At 37.9% G+C, this 20769-nt stretch overlaps 2 protein-coding genes across 2 annotated transcripts; both read right to left on the bottom strand.

Moving 5' to 3' along the window:
• Positions 1–3086: 3086 nt before the first annotated feature.
• Positions 3087–7161, bottom strand: qng1 (Q-nucleotide N-glycosylase 1). Its single transcript, XM_059523805.1, has 5 exons — positions 7048–7161; positions 5442–5784; positions 5070–5326; positions 3817–4012; positions 3087–3497 (listed from the first exon to the last, which is right to left on the bottom strand). Exons 2-5 carry the CDS (start codon positions 5776–5778, stop codon positions 3268–3270), a joined length of 1020 nt encoding a protein of 339 aa, XP_059379788.1. The 5' UTR covers positions 5779–5784; positions 7048–7161; the 3' UTR covers positions 3087–3267.
• Positions 7162–10888: 3727 nt separating this feature from the next.
• Positions 10889–19852, bottom strand: LOC132115363 (heterogeneous nuclear ribonucleoprotein K-like). Its single transcript, XM_059523806.1, has 16 exons — positions 19725–19852; positions 18769–18868; positions 18501–18598; positions 18372–18428; positions 17696–17739; positions 16893–16965; positions 16262–16375; positions 16045–16173; positions 15647–15963; positions 15417–15470; positions 15271–15313; positions 14636–14648; positions 14323–14358; positions 14177–14238; positions 13931–14100; positions 10889–11573 (listed from the first exon to the last, which is right to left on the bottom strand). Exons 2-16 carry the CDS (start codon positions 18824–18826, stop codon positions 11480–11482), a joined length of 1362 nt encoding a protein of 453 aa, XP_059379789.1. The 5' UTR covers positions 18827–18868; positions 19725–19852; the 3' UTR covers positions 10889–11479.
• Positions 19853–20769: the final 917 nt, after the last annotated feature.

Genomic DNA, 20769 nt, shown 5'->3' on the forward strand with positions numbered 1-20769 from the left:
TATCATAATCAACGATGAGAAAATAATTCCTATATGAAATATATATATATACATACATACATATATATATTGTTATTAATTACTCTTAGAATGAGAAACTTTATTATGCACAAAAAGTTCAGATGACGTTCAAATCCAGCTAACCAATTAGAAACGCCATTCACGACAAAGCCCCGCCCATTACCTGCTTTCATGCATACCGTCACCTTCTGGTCACTTATGTTTATAGGCCCGTCTGTAAATGGTCCAAAGCGTTTTAAAAAGATGCACAAGCTCTGTTGTATCATCTGTACATTGGAAAGTGCTTTTCACATTTTTAATTACCCTGGTTTTAAAAGATATTTTAAAAACTGAGCCTACAGTAAACGATTATAAGCAGTGTTGGGAAGGTTACTTTGGAAATGTAATAGGTTACAGATTACAAGTTACCCTGTTTAAAATGTAATAGTAGTGTAACTTTTTTAATTACTTTAATAAAGTAATGTAACTAATTACTTTTGAGTACATTTTGATTACTTTTATAAATTTCTAATGAATGTTAATTTGCAACTGTTAATCATCTTCAACCATTTTACACCATGCAGGTTTAACCTTAACAGTAGTGCTCAATACTGTCAGACTTTCACCATCCTTCATCACCTGAATTAAGATGATCACATTTGAACACATCCACCACACAATCAGACTTTAGTACTGCCTTTTACTTAGAGATTGATCTGAAGTTCAAAGCAGATTTAAAATCAAAAGAAATAGTTTATAGATACTGTTTTTGAAACCAAATCTTTGCATAACTACAGGCATCTAACTGCATCCAACAATGGTTTGGGGAAAAATAGTTAATAAAAAAATAAAAGCATATACATCAACTCAAATACGGTTATCTAATAAGCATAACCTATTATAACCTATTTTGTGTACTAGACTCCTGAAACATTGGTGTCTTTTTGAAACACTGCTGTGTCTTTGTATATGATATGATGATAGTTTCTCAAAATATGTAAAAGATGCTCATGAAGTGACTCAGAGCAGTTCTAGAGATTAATTTCCATGAGGGGCGGACTGGGAAAAAAAAATAGGCTGGGAAATCTCACACTCATACACCCACAACCCATTCTGAAACATGGACAACCCTATTTTTTGACATGAAAAAGATTTGAATCCTTAGGTTGGGGGACTTACAACGTAATTAAGAGTTCTCTCCTGAACTGCACCTTCACTTCCATTATCCATCCATCTCTCTCATGACTTTAATACTGAAGATTTTTATTTGACTTTTACCATGTTTTGTAAGTGCAATTTTGTTTTTTTGGCAAATGAATTACAACTTGTATTTATTTTTACTACAAATTCCATAATTAAACCACGGTTAGTGCCATACCATAGGCTACATTAATTTACGTAAGGGTTGTGTTTTTGTATCCACTAGCTCCCCCTAAACCTATGATAAAATATGATGATTTGTCTGCTAACTTACTACTGTAACATTACAAAAGATAATAATGACGTCGTTTATACAGTATTTTGAGTGATTGCGAGCAATGTGCTGCTGCTGCTGCTTGACTAAGTAAACAAAGACAAAACTACATTAGCATATTTACAGATGAAACTGACTTGCACCTAAAACCCTGAACAGAAGTGTCGCTTCTCTGCTCCAGCTGTGCGCTTACACAGTTCACTCCGGTCTCTCTCTCTCGCATTGATTACTCGGAGTCTGATCCAAACCGTTCGGCGGAGGCGCGGAGAGCGCGCGAGCCCAACCATTGCCAATCACGACTAACCGATTCATGATTTATTAGAAATTTAATTATCGAATGGCGGATTCAGAAATAATCGCTTTAGTATATTCGGCCTGCAATTATACAATAACAATATTAAAGTAGAAGGCCAAATCGTCTGCCAGGCCACCGAGAATAGTCCCGGTTCTCCCGATGTCCAGTCAGCGCCTGATTTCCACAGACACGCAGAATGTGCAGGATTCATATTCAGTCTTTTTGCGGCTTAATATTCACAGACATCAGTCCTTATCGGGTTTTGATTCAAGTGTACTGACCTACTTTTGATTTATTCGTCCAAAATGTGGCATATTGCGTCCGCGTTATAGGCTGAATTCCATTTTTATGACTGGATTCTACGAATGTGTTTTCCGCGTCTCGGAGATTATGGGCCATATGTCTTAGTGCAATCTGGGAAAGAAATAAGCTGTATGTGGATGTGTGTAAATATTCAAATGTAATCCTCTTTGTAATCGTTACAATTTTCATAAGTAACTGTAATTTAATTACTCATTTTTTCTTAGTAACTGTAACTAATTACTGTTACATTTATTTTGTAATTAAATTACGTAACGCCGTTACATGTAACTAGTTACTCCCCAACACTGATTATAAGTGCTGCCTTTGTTTCTCCCATGATATGTGTTAGTGTTTTCAGTCCTCACATCCTCACAGAGAAAGACACCCCCTCTTTGTTATATTTATATAGAGAGAATATATTATACAAAATAATATAATATTTTGTATAATTGTCATGGTGCACAGCTCTGCGCTGATCTACTGTATGTACATGCTGAGGATCCTCTCCTCAATATCCTCTTGCCAGCAATCTCAGAAATAGAGGTACAAACACTGTCGCTGGAGTGGTACATTTTCAAAAGTTACACTGTTGTACTTATTAGGTTCTAATATGTACAAAATGGATATTTGTGTTATGTAACATATTGTCGGTTTGTGTCATATTCTGAGTCCACATTTCAGTGTCTATTTATTGAGGAATACTGAATCTTTTGTGTAAGTGAGATGAGTAAATGCACGTTCACATTCAGTCTGATCTAAAATCATGTTCACACAGCGCCTCTGCACTCACTCCTGATTTCTCTACATGTGAAAAAAAGGAAAAACAAATTAACAATTTCTTTTAAATTAAAAAGTAATGCATTACTTTAATAGTTTGAAAAAAGTAATCTGATTACTAGGGATGCATGATAAAAATCGCACAATATTTAATGCGCATCTCGTCAGTAAAGCGTGCGTGATTTCACGTGGAGCAACATTTACTACTGAGCCGTTGTTCATTGACAAGCTGCGCAAAACATGCACAAAATATGATCGTGGTTTTTAAAAGCTGCTCCACGTGCAATATTTATCATGCATCTCTACTGATTACGCAACTCGTGTATCTCTGCGTTACCCCCAACACTGCTCAAAATGACCATTTTCACTTTATTTGATGGTATAAACAGCATGATACAAAAAAGAACTTCTATTCTTGTCAGTAGTAAATGCAGCGTGTGTGGTGTATCGGGATATGCGCCATTTCTTTGTGGTGTTTTTTAGCATATGGCCACAGGTAAAAGTCAATTAGTGCAGAGTTGATGTGGCAGCTCTTCCCGTCTCTCTCCTCCACAAGCTTCCACAGATGCTGCCGGATTCTCTCCACACACCAGATGGAGCAAGCCCTGATCTCCACCTCTCTCCTCTCACCTGAGCTCAACAGTTCACCTGTCGAAGAGCTAACAATCACTACAACAATACTGATGAGATTGCCTGTCTGTTATTTAAGGATTCATACCCATCAAGAAATGTCCATATTCCACCCAACAATTGAAATAAAGTATTACAATATTCAATTAAATGTATACATATTATATTCCTACATTACAATATTAAGGTATATTTTATTTAAAGAACATAAACCTATTTTAATGGTGGTATTTTTATGCCTATTTAAGCACATTTTCCAAATTTGTATTACTGTAATGCAAAAACTTTTCTAAATTGTAATGTTTTGCATCAATTTTATCTAAAAGGTGCAACAAACCGTTTTTCAGTGTCTTCATAAGGGCCTCAGAGTAGCGTAAAGCGCCGAGGTACACGAGGCCTTGTGGCACCCTGTAGTCAGCGAACATGGTCAGGTAGTCCAGGTTAGGGATGTGTCCCTCCCCTCGTGCCTCCATGATGCCCCAGAAGTCTGCTACAAGGATCTGAGCTCTCTTATAAAACGAGATCCTTTTACCCTGCAATATCAACAAAATCAGGAGGTGAAAAATAATATACTTTAGGTGTGAATTTAATGCAATGTTTTCAGATGCTTAAGTGCATGTCAATTGTAATGAACTGAAAAAGGCATTTAGCTGCACTTAAAAGTGCTTATTTGACCCCCCTTAAAGGTACAATTTGTAAGATATTTGCAGTAAGATATCCAAAAACCACTAGGTTAGTGTTATATATTTTGTGCTGCTGATTACTGACAATATCTCTAATGTTTTCAACTACTTGTAAATTATGAGAAAATCCCCATTTTAAACAGTGACACAGTGCAGTGCAGTCGCCTGTCAGTGACGTTAGTTACCCTTTGTTACCGCCTTTACTGACGTAGAAACCACGTGACAACAGTGTCGCATAGTCTGATCGCGTCTTTGCATTGACTTTGTATGTAATCTACTCGCGCAAATCGTTGAACTCGCGTTAAATCCATGATTTATCTCTCCGTCTGATTGATGGCCGTCAGCGGTTGGGTAGAAGACAACAAATCCCATCCTTCCACGCTCCTTCTTAGCATCATCAAACCACGCGATTGTTATTGTTTTGGTAGTGCGCCCTCTAGTGACTAAATCCATCCTTTAAAGGTAGCGTAGGTGATTTCAAAGAGGCTAGCATTAGCAAGCTAGCTCTGAAAGCATAAGATCCCACCCTCTCTGCAGATCACTCTCCAGAGCCACGCCTCCTCTAAATCACATGACCAGAGACTAACCAGTAACACTGTGAGAGACGCTGTCGGATTAGCTCATGTCTCGTTCACCGGTGAGAAAACATTAGAGTACAAAGTGCATAATATTACAATAATAACTCCTTCCATTCTCGCTCGGTCTGCAATAGAGTAATGAACGTGCTGATGATAACAGATCATGTGTGAAAGAGGTTTGCAAATATATACATTGATTTGGAATTTGATTGGATGAACATTTAGTGATTGCTATTAGAGACTTTCAACCAGCATAACAAAAGATGTTTTTGATCCAAATCCCCCTGCCTTTTAAAGCCTAGGCTGAAGTCACACGTGAAACTTTTCACCTCGTACATGGCCTCGTCTCTGTATGACGGTATGTTCTCCACAATGTACTTCACCATCTTCTCTGCATCGTTCTCACAGTGACCGATGAACGTCCGGAAGGATGCCCCGCGCTCCAGGAGCACTCGTCCGGCCTCCGTGAGGGCCTGGTGACGCTCTCGCAGCATCGGCATGGGAGTCCCGCTGTCTGAGCGCAGGACCCTGGCCAGCTCGGCCTCGCTCATCTGAGAGAAGTAGGAAGGGCTTGTGATGGGCACTCCTAAATAAAGACAGCACACACATATCATAACCTTAAACACTCACAGTCCATATAACCTTCTCATCAAATGCAAAGGAGAGCGACACAGTTGAGAAAGACAGATACATCCGGTCACCTTCATCCATAGCTCTGGTCACAGCAGCACAGAGAGACATGTATCCTCGATAGGTGTTTCCTCGACACACCACCTCACACTGCTGCTCCTCTCGCTCGGGCCAGAAGGAGAAGTTCATGGTGTCTGTCACAAACACCCAGTTGATGGCTTCATCCGAGTCTGGCGAAGGGGCGAGAGGATTCATCTTCTTCCAGCCGCTGGCTGTGAACTCCTCGCTCTCACGGAGCTCGTAGATCATCTGCGCCACACGCTTCACTCCATCTTCATCCACGAACACATCTCGACTGCGCTCGGCCACAAACTGACCGGACTCTCGAGGGGACAGTGGCTTCTCCATCGGTCTCTGTCCCAGTAGAAATGTAATTGAGAACTGAATACTTCCAAACTGCTCGCGTACTGCATACTATTAAAACAAATGGTGTGAAATGCTATGCTACGATCGTCAGTGTGTAGTCACATGTCCTCATTAATGCACATTTTCATTGCACTGCATTGCATCGTGGGATACAGTACACAGGCTTCATCTGGATACGCATACATACCCACTATATAGTGGGCGAAAAACACTAGGCGTACTACACCAAGAATGTGAAAAGACTAGTATGTCCAGATTCAGTATTCTACTTGTGGCGAGATTCTGAAGTGCATTCTAGAGTATTATAATTCATCTCAGACAAATAAGTGAAAGATCTGGACAATATGTCACCCTACAATCATAATTAGAATTTATATTTTGCATATAGATTATTAAGCCTGTTTTTAGGGACTCTGTTGTTACATTATTTCCACATTCCACCAAAGCCTGTGGTTTGCTATAACGCAGAAAGACTAATTTGGACAAATGTACAAAAACATATAATGGTAAAATACATTAGTGAAGCAGGTCTTTTACTGCTGATATATGTTTTAATTATTAATGAATGAGTTTCATAATACAGTGCATTTAATGGACACTTTTCTATCCCATGAGGCCACGGGAGAGCATTTTGTCAGGTGACACAACATGAACTTGACAACATGACCAATTTACTCTAGCACGGCTGAGTCATACTACACAAAATAAAACTTGATGGAACATTTTTATCAGTTAAACTTTTTTTTTTTAAAGTGTGTGTGTGTGTGTGTATGTGTGTGTATTAAGGCATTTCAATCAAATGATACATTTAAAAATGAAGATATTTTACTCTCTAAATGTTAATTTTCAAACGATTGTAATTGTTTCTCTCTTTCGAAACTAGCATTTTGTCACGTGACTCGCTCAACTGTACTTACTGAAAAGTCTTTGTCCAAAATCGCCGCGCAAATCAAAGTCGCTGTGAATGTAATCAAGCAATATGCTTTACTTTTCACAGCCGCTGTAATTCTCGTTTGTGCTCAATGCTCACGTCTGCAGAGAGAACAGTGCAGGAGGTGTGTGTGTGTGAGTAAGTGAGAGAGAGAGAGAGAGAGAGAGAGAGAGAGAGAGAGAGAGAGAGAGAGAGAGAGAGAGAGAGAGACCGCTCAAAAAAGTACATTGGGTCGCATATCAACTGCAGATATTACAGGCTTTTCTCCTCGTACGTAAAACACATGATATTACATCTAATGATGATGTGTAAATACATACGCGCTTTGGCCTTTGATATCCGTGTTGGGCTAGAGACTTTCTCCCGCTTATTGCTAAAAAACTCCCATCTGCAGCGCGTCAAGCGGAGCGTGTGCGTGCGTGTGTGTGTGTGGCCCTTCTGACTTCAAGGTGTCTATATATGCGCATAAATTGCGCAAATATACGGTTTATAGAAACGTTGCAAAGCGTTAAAGCAAATCAAATTTTTAAGATCATAAAACAATAATAATAATTCGTTTGCATGTATTTCGAGAACAGATTATATTTTGTAAACTATTATATAACGCGGAGTCCATACACCAGACCTTATTGATTTGGACATTTAATTGATAATGTGTCATGTAAATTTGTAAAGAAATAAAACAGTAATTGATAGAAGAAGTAGGGCCTATGTAATATGAAGTCTTAAAGGGTTAGTTCACCCAAAAATTAAAATTATGTCATTAATAACTCACCCTCATGTCGTTCCAAACCCGTGAGACCTCCATTCATCTTCGGGACACAGTTTAAGATATTTTAGATTTAGTCCGAGAGCTTTCTGTCCCTCCATTCATTGACTCGTGAACGAGTCAGTCTTTTGTTCGTTATCTGGCTCGGCCCGGTGTTCATCTTCAGTTCTCTCTTCACAGCAGTTCAGTCAGTGTACTGTTTGAGTAAATGAATTACTCCGGGATATTGCTTTGTTTTAACTCAGAGGGAGTGTCAGCCACATTAAAAAAGTTAACAGCTCAAGTCATTAGTGGATTAATGTGTATTGGAGACGCGAACCGTTTAAAACGATTCAGTTCAATTTGGTGAACTGGTTCAAGAAGATCCGGTTACATCGAATGATTCGTTCATGAACCGGATATCACAAACTGCTTTGTTTTGAACTCTCTCACAACAGACACAGAAGAGAAGACAATGCTGAATAAAGTTGTAGTTTTTGTTATTTTTGGACCAAAATGTATTTTCGATGCTTCAACAAATTCTAACTGACCCTTTGCTGTCACATGGACTACTTTGATGATGTTTTTCTTACCTTTCTGGACATGGACAGTATACCGTACACACAGTTTCAATGGAGGGACTGAGAGCTCTCGGACTAAATCTAAAATATATTGACCTGTGTTCCAAAGATGAACTGAGGTCTCACGGGTTTGGAACGACATGAGGGTGAGTTATTAATGACATCATTTTCTTTTTTGGGTGAACTAACCCTTTAAGACACGTTCTGGCTGTCAGGGGGACTCTATTAAAAATACCAGATAAACCTGTAAATAAATAAACAGGTAAAAAGTTGATTTTCTCCATATTGGGTCTTAGTGACCTATACTACACAATTTATTAACAAGCATGCTATAATAAAAACTATCAGACAAAATGATAAAGCTGATAAAGTTTTCTTTATCATAAACAAGCTATCAAGATTACTGTTGAGCAAAGTGCATAAACATATGAGGCAACAAATCAACCTTTCACACTTTGCATTGCGTGGATACTGTGCAGACAACAGAGTAAGAGCACAGGACAGAAATGACTGCAACTGTTCCAAGTGTTGTTTAGTATTATTTACATGTGTCTGCAATCTTTAAACCTTACTAAGATACAGAGGTGTAAAATACTTGAGTAATTTTACTTGATTACTGTACTTAAGTATTATTTTGGGGGATTTGTACTCAATTACAAATTAAACTGACTACTTGTACTTTTACTTGATTACATTTCTTAAGAAAAACAGAGTACTTTTTACTCCTTACAATTTTATTTCATCTTGAAAAGTACATTCTATTTTTATTTTATCTTATGCACATTAAATATGGTAAACAGAAGCTCAAATGTGTGTAGTGAGATGTGAGAGCTAATGATCATTGTTTTCGTGCAGCAAACACACATTTCTACTTCAATTCTGACTTTCATCAGGTAAATGTCTGGCTTCAAAAGTTCACCATCAAATCTGAGGAAGCATATTGAGGTAGCAGAGTTGTGTTTTCCCACCCCAAAAAGTTTATTCATTATTTGTTCTGTTTTGATATAGCCATTAGTTATGTAATATATTAGCTGAATGCACAAAATTGAATGCAAATAAAATCAGTGATGAGAATTATAAATTAATGCTTTTCTAATTAATTAGTCACAAATAATTATCAATATTTGCTAAGAAAAAAAAAACTCTAAATGCCCCAAATAAAAATGTAAAAGATTAATTGTCCTTTTAGACATTGAATAGACAATACAAATAAAGTGGCCTTTAAAAACGTTAACGTTGTATGTTTTAATTCTATGACTCTCCTCATTGATTGAACACATTCTTGTATTCTGTCTGGAACATATTTCTAGCCTCTCCATCACATCTTGCTCTTCAAAGAGATAGTTCACCCAAAAATGAATATTCTCTCACCATTTACTGAACCTCTGTCATCCCAGAGGTTTATGACTTTCTTTCTTCATACAAGCTAAGATTTTTAGTCCATATAATGGAAGGGGACAGGACCACTTCAGAAACCACACAAAGTGATTCATTACCAGGGGTTGAATGAGTTACTGTCATATTCTCTGTGTATAGTTTTTGAAGTGTCATTTTTGGATGTCCCATACACTTGCATTATATAAAGAGAACTTTTTTTTTTCTAAAACTCTTAGTTTGTGTTCATCTGATAAATGAAAGTCATATAGGATGGTATGAGGGTGGAAATGATGGAGTTTCCTTTTAATCCCTTTCGCTTTGGTGTTCCGCTGTTTCATTTTAATTGTTGTTGTTGAACTAAATATACATGTTTGACCTGTGCCATTGCATTTTTTTTTTATTCTCTCCCTTTAACCATTCGTCTGTATTGTCTGTCAGAAAAAAAAGTACTTCTACTTTTTTAATACTTGAGTACTACTTTTTTACTTTTACTCAAGTATGATTTTGACCAGATACTTGTACTTCCACTTGTGTAAAATTTTTGAGTACTTTTTACACCTCTGCTGAGATAACAAATTAATGTTGCACCATTCAAGTGCATTCAAGAATTAGAAATAATCTCAGACAAATGTGAAAAAATTCAGGGACAATGTCACCCTATAATAAAAAAGAAATTATATTTTGCATATTAAAGCTGAAGTAGGTAACTTTTGTAAAAATGTATTTGTGAAACCTGTCATTATGTCCTGACAGTAGAATATGAGACAGATAATCTGTGAAAAAATCAAGCTCCTCTGGCTCCTCCCAGTGGTCCTATTGCCATTTGCAGAAATACACCGCTCCGGTAAGAAACAACCAATCAGAGCTGCGGTCCGTAACTTTTTTTGTGTTCAAGATTTACAAATTGTATATAATAAGCAAGTACACCATGAATCCATTTTCCAAACCGTGTTTTTAGCCTGTCCTGAATCACTAGGGTACATCTATAATAAGTGTTTATATTCAGACTATTTTAGATTGCTTCGGGGGTACCGCGGCGGAGTAACCCGGTACCTTTGTGATTCTTCATAGACATAAACAGAGAGAAGTAGCTCCGGCTACAATGTTCTACTAATTTGGACAAATAGACAAAAACATATAATGGTTAAATACATTAGTGAAGCAGGCCTTGTACTGCTGGTATATGTTTTAATTATTAATGAATGAGTCTGTCCAGAAAAGAGGAGGTTCATTATATAGTATTGACATTACTTAATCAAACCACACTGGAAAAAAAAATGGCAATTTCTTTATTATTTCAGACAAATGACAAACTCTAGAAATGTGCCTTGCTGGAGAACGTTAAGAGACAATTTGAGTAAAAAAATAAAGATAAGAATAATAAAACTAAGAATAGGAGCGTGAGAATTACCATCCTGCTCTGGCACAAAAAGTCTAAAACTTCAAATCCACATTTGTTTTCTTCTCTTTATTAAAAAATAAACAAAATGATAGTGGGCCTTCTTTTAGGACAGGAGACCTACACAAAAAATCTAGAGGTAGAGCTTTTTTTTTAACAATATATTTTAAAAACCCAGCAACAGACAGAAGAAAACAAACAAAAAAAGTACTGCAAGCCTTCAGTACCTGGTGAAAATATTATCTGAGGATAAAACATTACACGCAAGAGTGTGAAGGATATATTCATACGTCCACAGTAATCATTGGATATTTACATTTAATTCTCCATCTAGCTGTTTTAGAACTCGCAGAGAATACAAAAGAAGTGTAAAATATTAAAAGATAATTGTTGTTTGACATTCTACAGACTGGATCAAGCGTTTTTAGTAGTGGAAAAGTTACATAACTCACAAAACATTCCCTCCAAAAGGGAAAAGAACAACAATGTCCTGTTGAACAGCAGTCACCTGCTCATCTAAGATTTCTGTGAAGTGATAGCTGGCCTGTATAAAATTAACATTTATAAAAACAAAGCAAAAGAAAGAACAATCCCACACAATGCACAATCAGAGGGCTCTATGAATCATTCCAATGAAGGTGACAGGGTCAGGCCATCACGTGGTGACGGGGTCCTGCAGCTGGGTGGACATCCTGAGAAAGCTGGGCTGGTCCGTTCTGGCGTCCCAAGAGGTGTAGAGCGCTGGAGGACAGAACGTGTGAAGAGAGACCGTCAGCAAAGACTACAGATACACAAACACAGCTCACCTATGAATGGGAGAAACGGCATATTCTGCCGTATGGCGGATATGGAGAAATGTGTCCGGAGGTGTTGAAAATATTGCAGCAGATTGAACAGACTTTCCTTGAAAGAGACTTTGTGATCAGTCAGCAACATAATGGTTTAGTTCACTGTGATTAGGGTAAAAAATATGAAAATCTTTTCAAATATGTAACGATTTAAATCGGTTGAGAGGCTAAACAAATACCGATTCAATTAGTGGTAGGAGTTTATATGAATGTATGTCTGAGGGGAGGTTATAATGCATATTAAAGTTCATAAGTGCAGCTGCTTTGTTTACAGCAGTAACCAAGGAAACGCTTTAACCCTAAAACCCTGTTGGGGACAAATGTGGGCAAAATAATTTTGATTTATTTTTAAAAAATACTTCCCTTGATCTGAGCGGTACAAGACTTGGCTACTTTTCCTAAGTTTACCACCTGAACACACACACACAAAAATGACTCGATTCTACAATGTTAATTGGGTGAAAAAAAAAACTCCTTAATTGTTTGTTCGTGGACAAAAATGGGCACCCATAGGAATGAATGGGAAAACCTGTAATTCAGAGCATTCTTGTTGTTTTTTTGTAAAATAAAATCAATAAATCCAATACAATGTATATCTAACATACACACAAATGAAGGGCTGATCCTGTAGTCTATGCAGCCATTGAGTATGAGTAGTACTATAGCCATCTAGTGGCTATTGATATTATTGTTTTTTATTCTTGATTTAATACCAATAAAAGGCACTAGATGCCAGCAAAAACACTTCATCTTTAGGATTTAACTCTCAGAACTTAGTGGAATGATATTTTTAATGTAGGTAAAGAAATAATAAATATAACATAAAATAAGCATTATTTACATAGAAATTGTGGTACTTGTGGAATAAATTCAAAAATACCCCCAAAATAAAAAAAAATACCATAAATGGATAGAATAAATTTTATCGAAGACATTGATATAACATTTATAATAAATAAAAAATTGGATGACAATGAGACCTCTGTGCCCACATTTGTCCACGAACAAACAATTAAGGGCTGTTATGTGAACAGGGTATGAGGGTTAAGCGCCACCTGCTGGCAGAGAGTGAATCTGCATCTCATTCAGCTATTTTTATGCATAGTTTGAAGTCAAATCATTCTGTTTTTGTTTCAAATTTCGAAGTTATACAATCTAATTTCGATTAAAAACTGCTGCATGTATATAGCATCTTTGTTTGGATCATGATTAAAATGCAGTGGTTGCCTCTAAATTTAAATGGAAAGAGCACAGACAAGGCCTTATTTTGTTTATAAGAGATTCATTTTGTGTTATTTGAAATTTAAATTTAGTTTAGTTTTTTCCATTATATTAACATTTTGTTTTTTAGCAGATGCTTTTATCCAAAGTGACTTACAAATAAAAACCAACAAAAGAGCAATAATATGCAAATGCTACATTAGTATATTATTATTGTGTTATATTTCTGATTGGATCAGATAGCATACTGCGGGAGGTCGGGGGCCGCGGAAAATCGTGCTATAAAGCGATTTAGAAATCGCGCATGCTCAAATCGTGATTTTATTACGATTTCGATTAATCACACAGCCCTAATAAAAATGCTCACTTCACAAGATCTCACAGCTGGATTCAACTAAGTTTGCAAGGTTTGTGAAATTAAATGTTCATTAGACACTCAAAGATTTGTTTAAATTATATAAATGTGTATTTGCTTAATGCTGACAGGCAAACGAGAAAGTATTATAATGTTTGCCTTTCTATTACTAACAAAATAAAAGCAATCATTATAATACTTTTTGTATTCATTAATTCCTTTGTTTAACCGTTCTATCTGATTATTAGACAGACTTCTATCCGTATTACACAGAACGGTTAATTACGACAGTAAATAAGAGGGAGATTGTGAGCACTGTGCGCGCTCAGGTGCTGCAGTTCTCAGCGCCGTCAAAATAAAAGTCTTGTCTCAAACACATCGGCCAAGCAGAAAGTCTTAATTTGAAAAATCCCAAATATCGGCCGATATATCGGCCTTGGTGATATATCGCTTGACCGCTAATTCATAATATGTCTTTAATCACACTTAAACTGGCGTATTGAGAAGGTTCTGTATTAAATTCCCCGAATTAACAACTGCGTTCACATGCTCGGCACATATATCGGTGACTAGCTACAATACTCAATGCTGCAAAACTCGCTGTAAACCGGATCAGGCTAGAATGGTTACAATTTGAAATTTCAGCTGCTGAAGCCAGTGAATGTGTCTCATACCTGTTCTGTAACAGGTACTGAGCGTTCTGGATCTGGTCCTGGGTCCCGGTGATGGTGATGATGCGGTCCTCTGAACCCTGCAGGGGCTCGTCGATTTTGATTGAGGCTCCGGACTCATGTCGGATCTGCTTGATCCTCTGACCGCCTTTACCGATGATGGATCCCGCCAGCTGAGAATCACAGCAGAGCCAGTTAACACGCGTGTGTCGGGTGTAAAGCGTGGCTGTTCAGGAGCGATTTACTCACATCTTTAGGAATCGTCACTTGTGTGGTGATCACGGGACTTTCAGTGTAACTACTCCTCCCACCTGAGATCACCATGACATAACGGGAGATTTACAGCTGAAGGATTTACAAGTTGGCCAGTTTTATCAACAAGATGGCATACTTACCAGACTGATAAGACGAATCCCAAGACGAACTGTTGTCTGGTTTGAGAAAAGCAAAATTAAGAGGTGAATAATCTTATGCAGAGATGAAGACAAATTATGAAAATTGGGCCACTCTTTTGATTGTCGCTTTAATGTCAAGAAGTGTCTTCGTTTAGTTGAATTCATTAAGTAAAATCATCTGCACTTATTACACATTGACAAACAAAAACTTTCTTTTAATCTCTAAACATTTTAGATGAATCCTCCTCTTAACAGCATGGATAAATGAATATTGAATGCAGAAAAGCAAATGTGCATTTAAAGACAAACTTACCATATCCATCATTCTGTGAGAGAGAAGAGAACAGAAATGTGAGAATCAACAACCTCAAACACAAAAATGAAAATAATGTGTCCATCGCTTTATTTCCATGGCAACTATCTACTCAATCGTCATCAGTTTCCCGGTTACACTTTAACTGCTGCAGCATTGGATGATATTGTTAAGCAAACTTTACCTTAAAGTTGCAACTGTTTTTCATATTGTGACATATTAAACTAAAATTATAGAAGCTTGTTAATATTTAGGCCTAGAAATAAATTTTTTTTTACGGAATTCCATTTTCTTCTTACAATTCTGACATTTGAGTAAAAACAAAAACAAGTTTATATCTTGCAATGAGCTTACCTCACAAAAAGTAATAATATAAAATATGAAATACAAACTCAATATTGATTGAATGATGATTTGATTTTGATTTAATATTACAAGGGAATGTTTTTTTCTTAAAATTTTGTAAACATACAAGTAATTTATAGTGAACACTCCAACATTCCATAAAATAAGGATTGCCAATTTTGATGTCATGGAGACTTGAAGAAAACATGTCCCGTGGTTTTTGAAAGATCTAGTTTTGTCAGTCACGACTTGAAACTGAACTAAAATGCCAAAAAGACTAAAATACTGACCATGCTGCCTCCATAACGATCACTGCGCCCTCGCCTTTCCCCACTGAAGAAAAAAAAAGCAATATGTCAATATCACATGCTACCAAAACACATCACAAGGCCAACATGACTGATAACCAGAGAAAACGTATAGATAAAGAACTTACTGCCGTCGTTCATCCATGTGGCCCCGCTGGGAGCTGTAGGAGTACTGATCATCACTGTAAAGATAAAGAGACATACAGCATCCATAAACGCTCGTCAAGTTCAGTTTAATAATCAGGTTTTTGACTGATTTCGACTCGTCTAGCTTGCAAATCAGAGGGGATCAAATTGAGCAAAATTCATATGGTCTATTCCAGCATTCATATTTAAATGTAGTATCAAAGTGTCTCACCCTCTCCTGTGGTGTGGGGGTCCCATGGGCATGCTTCGGTGAGGACGGCTCCCTCCTCTTCCCCCTCTCTGGGCTGGAGGGGGGCCCCTGCGTGGGCTCATGTCATCATAGTCTCTCCTGTTTTGCATGTGGTGACCGCCACGGCCTCCGCTGGGGGGCATCCGATCAAAGCCTCCGCCGCTGCCACGCCCCCTGGAGGAGAAGCCTCCCGCTGGCCGCCGGCCTCGATCTTCATGCATCATACTGAAGCCCCCATAGTCATACGTCTCATCGTAAAAGTTAGGGTCGTACTGCTGAGCTCGACCTTTAATGGGAGCCTGGAGAGACAGAGAGAGTTCATGAGAAACATGTCTCATGACACCTGGACACACAGCACTGTCAAACCATCTCAATCTGACCTCCACAATGAGCTCCAGCATGGTCTTTATGCACTGCACCACCCGCTCCGCTTTACCCCCCACAAGCACCACGCGGTCAGTGGACTGAGGACAGCACTCCTGAAAGAGCTTGATGGTGGTCTGGGTGCTCTGGAAGAGAGAGAGAAAAAAATAAGAGATTTGGATCAGCACAGGAAAGTCATAATTTATAGTGTTCAAATTCTCATCAATGTCGTACTTCACGAAGTTCCTTGATCTTAGCGCCCTTCACGCCAATGATGCTCCCAGCCAGACTCTGATGGATGAGCATCCTCAGCTCACAGTCAAAGTCCACACCATGATGATGTTGATACTGCTCCAACCATTTAGAGAGGAGAATCAAATGTGTCATTCAAATGCACACACACACATAGAGATAGACTTTTTTTTTATTTCAAAATGTTTGAAAATAATATACACAGGTTTTTTTTTTTTTTTTTTACTTTTTCTTACACACACACACATATAAATAATTACACACAAACGCTGGTCATATTTAAAAAAACTTAAAACAAAAATTGGGTCTAAAAATTATCATTTAATATATAAGAAGTGTAATAGTCCATGTATTCATACTGAAAATTTTCGGTAGGGGTCTTTTGGAAGCATTGTTTTAACCACTGCACATGTAGAACTTCTCTGTGTGGAATATATAAATATTGGGAAGAATGTATTATAATTACATTTTTTAAATAACATTTTAGAAAGCATTTTATATTTCTAGGTTCTCGTATACATTTATATATATTTTTTATAAAACTTTTTTTAAAAGTCAACCTTCAATCATGTTTAATGACTCATTTTTATTTTGGGAAGAAAAAAAAACTCACCTCTTCCAGAGTAGGTATGACCTTCAGTAATATCTCAGCTACCGTGGGAATATCTGCACTGATGCTTAGGATTCTGTCAAAGTTATGAATCGCATTCGGCGAGAGGAGAGAAGAGAACTGATATTAGACATACAAACAGTACCATCAGTGCTCGTTAGTGCATTTAACAGTGAGGCGAGGGAACAACAGACCCCAAAGAGTCATGGTCTCCATGTCAAAGGAAAATAAAGAAAAACAAACTGAAGCTCATTCCCGTGGCTGAAATGTCAAGAAACAGGGAAGGTCAGCTGTGCAGAGTGACAGAGGGAGATTAAAACTGATAGAGGGGTGACAGAGAGCAGAAAGAGACAGAGACGATGAACAAGAGTGAAGCAGGAGCTCCAGATCCAGCAGAGAAGAGCAGAGACAGATGAACAGACCGGGAGTGGAGTAGAGTTCAAAGGTCAAACAATACAACGGACAAAAGGGAGAAATGGAATATACACTGCCCCTTCACCCACAATAAACTCAGCCTTGTATTAGCAAGAAACCCTAAAAATGAGAGCTGTGGAGGAAGTACATTTCCCAAAGGTACAAAAAAAGCTAGTTTCTGTCGTAGGAGAGGGAGAAAGGGTGGGAAAGGGCCTCCTTACATGACAGAAAAGGCATTTGAACATAGCAAGACAGCATTTTAAAATTAACATGGATTCTCATGTTTCATGGCAGTAAGGGAGTAGTTTGTACATTAAGGATGTTAAAACAGTTCTGATATTGGCAGTAACAGAGCTGATATGACTTGGAGGGAGTATCTGAGTGGCACGTACCGCTCGGGCCCACTGCTGTCTGGGACTGACACAGTGGCATTGTACTGCAGGGGGCGGGGCCAAGCACCCAGAGCAATCAAGCACACGGATGTCAATCAAGTAAGCCGCCCAATAGGAAGGGCGCGATTATGGGTGTGGCCAACCAGGGAGTCAGGAGGTCAGGCGGCAACGCAGGCGGGCGGAACGAGTCGATCCGGAATATGGGAATTGGCCAAAAATGAACAGAAAAATACAAACAAAAAACAAGGAAAAGGGGGAGAGGGAGTGGAAAAGGAATACATTTTTTAATTGGAAACACTTTTAGTGTGACTTTCAATTCTCATAATGTTGGAGGAGAATGGAGAACAGGAGAGGAACAGAGATTATGAGAATATATACAAGACCAAACCGGCCAAATACTACTTCAGCCAGCATCATACTCTTCACTTTACTAAAGAGTACAGAAGAATGTGGGGTGTTTATGATACAAAGCACTGCGTTTGTAACACAAACTGCCTTGGTTCCACAAAATCTTTTTATTTTTTTGGACTGAGATGATGAGTTTAAAGTGTTCTGTTGGTTTTAATACATGTATACATTAAAATATAACCCAGTTCTAGAAGGGTGAGCTCCACCTACCACAGATAGTGGGAGTGGAAAGAGAGAGAATGTGCAAACTAAACACAAGAGTACTCACATCTGTGCGCAGAGCTTTAATATTCTTCCCACCCTTCCCGATCACTGCTCCGGCATTCTGGAGAGAAGAGCCGGTCAGCATCGAGGAACAGCAACTGGAAGCTACGGGGAAAAAAAATCAGCAACTTACTTTGCTCTGCAGCAGAATCCTGAGCTCCACCATGTCGTCAGAATTTCGGGATCGCTTATGAGGCTTGTCCTCCTCCATATCCTCAGCAGAGCGCTTACCTGAAACCACATTCACATGGAAAAGTTGCAATGAAACAGAAGTAGAGACAGATCTTATATATATATATATATATATATATATACATCCATATATTTTGGTAAAAGCATGCATTATATTGGTTCCATTTTCATTTCATTAAAAGAAATGAAGAAAAACCACTGGCCCTTACCATTACTCTCTTTGCTGCTGAAAGTCTCCTCTTCTTGGGGGTCATTTTCTGGCTCCATTATCTACAACAAGCTGATATGTACAGTCCGCTCTGTCCAAATCTAGGGGGAAAACAAACAGTGTATGGACGAATACATGACATGGCCTGATAGGATGCTAGATCCAACCCTTTGTGTGTGTATAATAATTTCAGTGAACGGTGCTCTTTTTCCACTGAGCAAGTTTGGAGCCAAACACAGGATGAGGAAGGATTCAAACTACTATATAATGAGTTATAACACAAAACAAGAACTGAAACTAAATGTTCTGGTAGTTGTTCTCCTACAACGGAAAAACAATGCACTAAAGGTTCTGGAAAACAAGCCTAGAGTTGGGTTGTGTCTCAAACTCTGTTACGCTGCCAATCTAGACGGCACTGTGTGCAGCACACGCGCATAAAAGTGTTCAAACGCGCACGAGACGCTCACTAACTATTCGCCAAACGATCCCTAACGTTGTTGTGTAGATAAGAAGCTCGCTGTGTTTGATTACGGTCAAATGATTCGTTAGTCGCCATCTTCCTGTACTTGATCTGCTGGCTGATTAGCAATGGACACTTTCAGAAAGCTAACGTTAGCTAACTAACGGTAGCATAAAGAATGTTTGTTTGTTTTTGAACCAACGATACTCTTGTTTGTAATGCTCGTGTTAAAAAAATTAATAAATAAATACAAACATAAAAGCCACGGGAGGGATAGCAACTGTGGAAATTACGGAAGATGATTAGGGTTGCTAGCTTCCTGAAGCTAACAGAGATGAAGCTAACGTTACCTATCGGGCAAGAAAACACTGCGACCGTGTGCACGAACTGGACCTCAATAATTTAGGATTGTGCACCTGTTTAACACTGGAACATGCTGTTTAATTGTGTGGAAACAATAACAATGTGCTTTTGTGCCAGGAAATGTTTCAACCTACCTGTTCCTGTCGTTCTGCCCCTTTGTAACAACAATGACGCACAAATCTTTCCAGCGTCGCTGGAACGCGGACCAATGAAAGCGCCGCCCTCCACAAGAGAAACGCGCTCTGATTGGTCCAACCCGCAGCAGAACCGAAACTCCAGAAGTGTCACAGACGATCATTGGTCGAAAGTAACGTCAATCTTTTAAGAACACTTTTTATGATTAGCAGGCACGAGTATTTGATGTGTCAAAGAGCGCAGGCTTTTCTTTTTTGATATGTGGCAACTGTGATGTTTCTTTGCAAGTTACTCAATGAAGTATTAATATCAGTAAATTGGTCCCAAGAAGCCCTGTAGTGTAGGTTATGACGGCGTTCTCACAGTAGGCAGGCACCATGCAGTGAATTTCTGGTAAGGGTTAGTTCATCTAATCATAAACGGATGTAAATTGCAGACTTGGGTCTACTGTAATGCATTACTAAGTATTAGTGACTGTAATTTAATTATTTTTTCCAATGAAAAAATAAAGTAAGGGATAACTAAATTTTTCTGTGACTTCCGATGTATAATTAAATACTGAATAGAAATATATTATATAAAGCAGTAGTGTACTCAACATCAAAATTTAACATCTGATATTAAAATGCATGTTTTTAATGTAAAATTCTTCATTTAAATACTTTGGACAATTTATTCAATTTTATATAATTAATTTGAAAGAATTAAAATAGTAGTTGCATCATGTCTATCCTTGTATTCTTCAACTGGTCGAGGTTGATATGGGATTTACAAATTAGTAATAAGTCATCTAATGCCGTAAATACACTGTTGAAGGTTTAATTAGTAGTAGCTAGTAATTAATTACTTTTTTAGAGTATTTTACCCAACACTGGTAAATAGTATAGTGTGGTGTGTGTAATACATATACATTATAGCAAGTTGCAAATTGTATAGAATGCCTTTTATTTGAAAAAGTATAAAAAAAAGTTTAATGATCATCTACATATTGCAACAAAGTTTATATATATATATATATATATATGTGTGTGTGTGTGTGTGTGT

This window comes from Carassius carassius, chromosome 34 (assembly GCF_963082965.1).
Source record: "Carassius carassius chromosome 34, fCarCar2.1, whole genome shotgun sequence".
Lineage (NCBI taxonomy): Eukaryota > Metazoa > Chordata > Actinopteri > Cypriniformes > Cyprinidae > Carassius > Carassius carassius.